General features: G+C 52.4%; 1 protein-coding gene across 1 annotated transcript; it reads left to right on the top strand.

The window, feature by feature from the left end:
* The first annotated feature begins 4,515 nt into the window (after nt 1-4,515).
* On the top strand, nt 4,516-7,576 carry LOC606457 (myo-inositol kinase). The gene is made up of 2 exons (NM_001112320.1): nt 4,516-5,532; nt 7,026-7,576. The coding sequence occupies exons 1-2, from the start codon at nt 4,588-4,590 to the stop codon at nt 7,218-7,220; spliced, it is 1,140 nt and encodes a 379-aa protein (NP_001105790.1). The 5' UTR covers nt 4,516-4,587; the 3' UTR covers nt 7,221-7,576.
* The last annotated feature ends 117 nt before the right edge of the window (nt 7,577-7,693 follow it).

Genomic DNA, 7,693 nt, shown 5'->3' with positions numbered 1-7,693 from the left:
AGCTCTCCCTCGATCGTCTCCCGCTTGGTGATCTTGGTTAGCTCATCTCCCTCGTGCGCGGTTTTGAGCACGTCCCAAATTTCCTTGGCACTCTTTAATCCTTGCACCTTGTTGTACTCTTCTCTACTTAAAGAGGCGAGGAGTATTGTTGTGGCTTGGGAGTTGAAGTGCTCAATTTGGGCCACCTCGTCCTCATCATAATCTTCATCCCTTACGGATGGTACCTGTACACCAAACTCAACAACATCCCATATACTTTTGTGGAGTGAGGTTAGATGAAATCGCATTAAATCACTCCACCTTGCATAATCTTCACCATCAAAGGTTGGTGGTTTGCCTAATGGGACAGAAAGTAAAGGCGTATGTTTAGGAATGTGAGGATAGCATAAGGGGATCTTACTAAACTTCTTGTGCTCATGGCGCTTAGAAGTTACGAAGGGCGCGTCGGAGCTGGAGGTGGAAGGTGATGAAGTATCGGTCTCGTAGTAGACCACTTTCCTCATCTTCTTTTTCTTGTCGCCACTCCGATGCGACTTGTGGGAAGAGACTTTCTTCTCCTTCCCCTTCCCCTTTTTGCGGGATTCTTCCGATGAAGCCTTCCCATGGCTTGTAGTGGGCTTGTCGCCGATGTGCTTGTCGCCGGTCTCCATCTCCTTCTTGGCGTGATCTCCCGACATCACTTCGAGCGGTTAGGCTCTAATGAAGCACCGGGCTCAGATACCAATTGAAAGTCGCCTAGAGGGGGGGTGAATAGGGCGAAACTGAAATTTATAAAGTTAATCACAACTACAAGCCGGGTTAGCGTTAGAAATATAATCGAGTCCGAGAGAGAGGATGCAAAACAAAACGCAAGCGAATAAAGAGTGTGACACGCGGATTTGTTTTACCGAGGTTCGGTTCTTGCAAACCTACTCCCCGTTGAGGTGGTCACAAAGACCGGGTCTCTTTCAACCCTTTCCCTCTCTCAAACGGTCCCTCGGACCGAGTGAGCTTCTTCTTCTCAAACAATTGGAACACAAAGTTCCCGCAAGGACCACCACACAATTGGTGTCTCTTGCCTCAATTACAAGTGAGTTTGATCTCAAGAAAGATTGAGAAAGAAAATAAGCAATCCAAGCGCAAGAGCTCAAAAGAACACAACAAATCTCTCTCACTAGTCACTAAGGCTTTGTGCTGAATTGGTAGAGGATTTGATCACTTGATTGTGTCTAGAATTGAATGCTAGAGCTCTTGTAAGTAGTTAGAAGGTGGAAAACTTGGATGACTTGAATGTGGGGTGGTTGGGGGTATTTATAACCCCAACCACCAAACTAGCCGTTTGGTGGAGGCTGCTGTCGCATGACGCACCAGACAGTCCGGTGTGCCATGGGACACTGTCCGGTGCGCCAGCCACGTCACCAGGCCATTGGGTTCCGACCGTTGGAGCTCTGACGTGTGGGCCCGCCTGGCTGTCCGGTGGTGCACCGGACAAGTCCTGTAGACTGTCCGGTGTGCCACCCGCGCGTGCTCTGCTCCTCTGCGCGCGCTGGCGCGCATTTAATGTGTTGCAATCGACCGTTGGCGCGAAGTAGCCGTTGCTCCGCTGGCTCACCGGATAGTTCGGTGTGCACCGGACATGTCCGGTGAATTATAGCGGAGTGGAAATCCGAAGCTGGCGAGTTCAGAGTCGCTCTCTCCTGGGGCACCGGACACTGTCCGATGTGCACCGGACATGTCCGGTGAATTATAGCAAAGCGCCTCTGAAAATTCCCGAAGGTGCGAAGTTTGGCTTGGAGTCCCCTGGTGCACCGGACACTGTCCGGTGGCACACCGGACAGTCCGGTGCGCCAGACCAGGGCAGTCTTCGGTTGTCCCTTGCTCTTTTGGTTGAACCCATTTCTTGGTCTTTTTATTGGCTAAATGTGAACCTTTGGCACCTGCATAACTTATAGACTAGAGCAAACTAGTTAGTCCAATTATTTGTGTTGGGCAATTCAACCACCAAAATCAATTAGGAAAATAGGTGTAAGCCTAATTCTCTTTCAGAATCCCTAGCTACAGTAACATGTACAAAATATAGAACCCTAATGGGCCAGCACACATACGACCCATAATACTCTAACAGTGAGCAAAAGAGATTCATGAGGATGTTAAGCTTTGGGGAATGGCAGGAGCAAAAGATATTAGACACGTGTGGCCTTAATTTAGATGGTGTGGGGTTGTTGCCCCCTTTCCCTCTTGTTTCTAGTTTCTTTTATTCTTCTTCTTCTCTTTTTTTTATTTTCTTTTTTCCTTTTTTGTCCCCTCATCTCGCTTGTTGCCTTTTCGGGCACTTTGTTTTTTGGGTCCACTTGGGACCTTTCTTTCCTCTTAATATAATGACGCGCAGTTCTTTTGCGTGTTCGAGAAAAAAATAAGTAGAATGGCTGGAAGCAGGTAAAGAAAAAGAAAATAAAATGTCCCCACAATTAGTAGGCAGGGAGGTACAATAGGGGGGCTACTCCCCCGCCCCATGCCATGCATCCAGCACTCCCAAACAGTCAAATCAAAGAAACAAGACCAATTTTTGTTCGACTTTGTGTGTGCTCCTACTGTAATGGGCTTTGGCCGAGCCCATATATTATTGATATAAATATTCTACGCCTACCCTAATTAGGGTTAGGGTTTCCTATTCCAACATGCTGATATCTTCGCCAAGGGGCTCCTATCCACGGTGCTATCAGAGTTTCTGTCCAGTCTCAATGTCTGTAATGGGTCTAATGGCTAGAGTTTGGGGGGGGGGTGGACTGCGTGTGCTCCTATTGTAATGGCCATGGTTCTTAAGGCGGTAAGGTGAGGCAAGGCATTGGACCACCACCTGGACGTCTAGGTGACGCCTAGACGCTTACTAAGGCGAGCAAGGTGACGCCTTATCAATCAGAGAAACAACAGAACAACATCATAGATGAGGAAGAAAAGGGAAAAGGAAAAAAGTGTTAGACTGTGTGTGTGTGAGTGTGTGTGGCCCGACACCACTGTTGGGATGCCGACCCATTAGGGTTAGGGTTGAGTCTCTCTATATATGTACCCCCACTTTATGCAATATATCAAGCACTTCACTATTCTACATGGTATCAAAGGGTTAGGGCTTCCTCCCACCCCACAGCCGCCACATCCTCCCTGCCAAAGTCCAGCCGCCACCGGCTTCCGCGCCGCCGCCCCGGGAGGCTCACCCATCCCTCCCGGGGCGACCCTTCTCCCCAGCCGGTCGCCAGTCTCTGGCCGCCGCCACCCCCAACCGGCAGGCACGGGCCCCCTCCGGCCGCCTCCATCCCCTTCTTCGGCCAGCGTCTTCCTCCTCCCCCAGCCGGCGAGCTCGGGCTCAAGCGCGCCCCGACCAGTAGGCCCGCTTCTCCCCCTTCTCCGGCGCCCGCGCCTCCTCGACTCTGCTACTGCTCCGGCCGCCGGCTGCTATTGCTCGATGTCGGATGGCGCCGCCGGCGCCCACGCCGAACCCCCTCCCTGGTGCGCATCCCGCCCGCGCCGCCCCTGCTGCCAGGGCCGCCCGCGCCAGATTTTCCGCCGCCGGCTGCTCCTGCTCCGGCCACCACCTCCTCCCTCCCCTCCTCGGCGCCCATGTCGCCGCCTCTCTTCCCCCGGTTTGACCCGGCCTCGGCGCTCTGCCTCGACGCGGCCGTGCTGCGCCCCCATCCGGCACGCCCATCACTGGGGCCCCCCATCTGCCGCGCCCGCCGCCGACGCCCCCATCCGCCGCGCCCGTCACCGGCAGCGGCGCGATGCTTCTCCCCGCTCGGTGGCGAGCCATGACTGTGCTCCCCCAGCAGCTAGGCCCCCAGCTCCCTTGTCGTCGTCTGCCTCTCCATGGCGCGGGCATCTGCCACCCCCTGCGGCAACGAATCTACGCGCCCCTCCCCTCCGGCTCCGGTGGCGCAACAGCGACCCCCTCCTCGATGGCTCAAATATCCCCGACCTGACTCTGCCAGGGCCTTCCTCGCCGGCGTCCCACTCGTCGGCAATCGCCCCTCCCCTCCCCTACCCGCTCATGCGCTATAAAACCATAGCTAAACTATTAGCTAGATGTGTTTAAATTCATTTAGCTAAAAAATAGATAGTAGCTAAACTATTGGATTATTCTGATACCTCTAGCTAATTTTAGCCGCTAAATTCTTTCTAACATGGTAGTCTAGTGACATTATTGGGCCTGTGTTCAAGCGCGATCATCATGATTCGTGATGACGAGGCAGAGGTACCTCTCCAGCCAGCCTCCAGGACGACAAGGCGACGACCTGGGATCTGACAATTCCAAATTCCAACGCGCTAAGCTGCCAACGTCGCCGCAGCGGCAGCACCTCAAACGTACGTCGCCGCAGCAGCTCAGACGTGCGCCGCTACCACGTGTCCTGCCGCACGCCCCGCGTCAGCGGCATCTGTAAAGCCGCTTGTCGCCGCCCCGGCGCCCACCCCGCCCCCGCGCTTTTATTCCCCACTTCACCGCATCTCCCCCTCGTCTACGATGCCGTTGCGCACCTCTTCTCTCTCGCCGCCCCGAGACCCCCACGCTTCCCTCTCCGCCCCCGAACTGTGGCGCCTCCCCCCGCCGCCGCAGCGATGCCACTCGCGGCAGAGCCCGACGACGCTCATGAGGAAAGGGAGAATCAGCAGCTGCTAATTACGACGAAGGGAGGGCCCGGGCTTGAGGGACTGGTGGTGGGGAGCTACTGCCACGATGTGCTAATCCGGGGCGGGCGCATAGTGGGGGAGACGCTCGGCGGGGCTGCGGCCTTCGTGTCCAACGTGCTCGACGCCGCTTCGCCCCAGGGCGCCGCGCTCAACGAGACATCCCCCTTTGTCGTTGTGGCCAAGGTGGGTCACGACTTCATCTACGCCCGCGCGCCGGCGTCCGCGCGGCATCCGCCTCTGCTCTGCTCGTCCCCAACCACCTCCTTCCACGCCCAGTTCTCGGAGACCGCCGCCTCGGCGCACGCCCCCGACCGGGAGCTCCGGCGCGTGCGCGCCTGCGACCCGATCTACCCCGCCGACCTTCCCGACCGCCGCTTCGCCTACGGCCTCGCTGTCGGCGTCGCCGGGGAGGTGCTACCGGAGACGCTCGAGCAGATGATCAGGCTCTGCCGCACGGTGCTCGTGGACGCGCAGGCGCTGATCCGGGCGTTCGACGGTGACGGCGCCGTCGGTCACGTGGCGCTTGGCGATACCCCGTACGCGCGGCTTCTGCCCCGAGTGGCGTTCGTTAAGGCGTCGTCGGAGGAGGCGCCATACGTTGGGGTGGAAACGACGAGGCGGCAGTGCTGTGTGATCGTCACGGAGGGGAGGGACGGCTGCCGGCTGTACTGGGACGGTGGGGAGGCGCACGTTGCGCCGTTCCCCGCCGTACAGGTGGACCCTACTGGCGCCGGAGACAGTTTTCTCGCGGGCTTTGCAGCCGGATTGCTGTGGGGGTTGTCGGCGACGGACGCCGCGCTGCTGGGGAACTTCTTTGGCGCCGCTGCTGTATCGCAGGTCGGCGTGCCCACCTTCCATCCCAAGATGTTGCAGGTTTGCACCATTTGACTTGTTCAGCTCCTTGTACACTCGGATTGGGGGAGAATCATTCTGTTCATGTTGATCAATTAAGTCCTTGGACATTTTTTTTAAATGTGTCACTTATCAGAGGCAAAATCATAGCTCTAACGGACTGCAGTGCAGGCAATTTCCAAATGATTGACCTATGCTGGAGTAGTATTCTGCTGTTGGGAATTTGAGGACATATTTGTACTAGTTGGACTAAAAATTATCTCAAATTAGCCAAGGTTAGCTAGCTAGTGGTGAGAACATGTACTATACTCCTATGCAATCACACTCATTTGGTGTAAACATCACTCATTTGGTGTAAACGTACAATGAAACCATCCAGAGCGTTCGATCTAGATCCAACTATGTTTGTCGTTTTTTGTATTTCTATACCCCCACATCACCCTTTATCTATTTTCTTCATGCCCTATATATTTGCTAAATATAGGAGGGTGGATATAAAAAACAATATACATCATTGATCTAGATTCTGGATGATTTGATTGCACGTTCGCACCCAATATGTGATCGCACATGATATGTCATCTTAATTTGGCCAACAACTAGTTGAAAATGTGTCTAAACAATTAGCCCACCTATTAGCCCTCTTGTTTGAATGCACTAGAGCTAATTTAAGTTAATTTTTAGCTAGCCAATGATTAGCTCTTGTATCCAAACAGGCCCTGAATAGATGTGATCTTTTCAAAATGTTGACTTCCGACGATATTATCAAGGGCTCAACCATCTGGCAACCATTTATTAGGGTGTCTTTGAGACTGAAGGAAATTTAGCAGCCATAAAAGGGCAGGCTGGTGGGCAAAAAAAAAAAGAGCCTTGGGTGGAACTATGGGGTATTAGTTAGAAATCAACCAGTTAATAAACCCTAAAGGCTAAAAATGAGAACAATGAGTATATGTGTCTCTGGTGAAGTTTCCACTCTAGTATGATCCTTCTACTTACGGTGTGTGCCTGCAAAATATGTTTTGTGGCTAGCATCAGCATAATATCTTGACCTATCACTTCTCATTCAATCTATGTAGATGGTTGCTTTGTGACTAGGTTGGTTCGAAGAACATATTCTAACATCCACGATATTGCCATCCCTCTTTTTTCTGAGAACCGCTGATACAGTTATTAATTGGCATACTCACAATTTTTTTTGCCACATTCAGGACCCCCCTCAAGATCATTTTAGGGCGGCCAATGTAGTAGCCTTAGAATCTGTTACCAGTTTCCGAGGTTAACAGTTTTTCATTTTTGATCCAGTTTCCAGGGGTAAAAATCTTGATTTTTTGTCAGAATAAATAGTTTCATATCCTTTGCTGCTCGACAGTTGAGCATTGTACTTGCATATAGAATTTCATTTTGTTAGGGGTATACCTCAACATCGTTGGCTTGTTATCTGGTGTGCTTTTAATGTTTTGTTCCTATGGAATCAATGATCTTTTTTCTTAGTTCAAGTTTTCGACTGGGTGCAGGCAGTTAAAGAAATACTTGAAGAGAAGACAAGGAAACGATCTAGTCCATGTATGAACGGCGCTAGTTTTACCTTGGAGAAGTCAAATATGCACAACGAGTTACACGCAGCTCTCCAAGAAGCTGCGGTGCTGATGTCTGAACAGCAGCAGGCTGATCCGGCGAACGGCAGTGGCGGTGATATTTGCTCGGCATAGGTACCTCACAGTGAAGCTGAAGCAGTCGAACGCCAAACTGAAGTTTGTGGCAAAATAACCAGCACTGCAGTCCTGAACTCCTGATCTCACATTGAGATCTGTAAACATGGTGCCAACAAGTGGAGGAAGTTTGTACATACGCTCTCTCCGGCCTTTACACTACTATTCTGCTGGCAAGGCCGTCAGGGATCGTTTCTACCTTGCTATCGCTGACGAGGAAATGAAGACAACTGAACAGTTGAGCTGTGGCGCTTGCACGCACCATGTTTTCTCCGCTGAACAAGTGCGCATTTTTGAGCTTTCGGGCATTCGTGCTGTTAACTTTTTACCATTCTATATGTCGACTTCTACCAAAAGGTCTAGCGTTTTTACCCTGACTGAACACAGGGAAATTTGTCTGACTGAACTGAGAAGGGCCAACACACAAGTTAGCGCGTCACCGATGTCTGAATTAGAGTTGGACTTCCGGTCAC

This window comes from Zea mays, chromosome 1 (genome assembly GCF_902167145.1).
Source record: "Zea mays cultivar B73 chromosome 1, Zm-B73-REFERENCE-NAM-5.0, whole genome shotgun sequence".
Classification (NCBI taxonomy): domain Eukaryota; kingdom Viridiplantae; phylum Streptophyta; class Magnoliopsida; order Poales; family Poaceae; genus Zea; species Zea mays.
The sequence above is the reverse complement of the archived record's forward strand: the minus strand, read 5'-3'. Positions and strand labels throughout refer to the sequence as shown.

Coding starts and splice junctions, on each gene's coding strand:
- LOC606457 (NM_001112320.1), top strand. CDS start 4,588: ATGCCACTCGCGGCAGAGCCCGACGACGCTCATGAGGAAAGGGAGAAT. Junction 5,533..7,025: donor TCCATCCCAAGATGTTGCAG/GTTTGCACCATT, acceptor GACTGGGTGCAG/GCAGTTAAAGAAATACTTGA.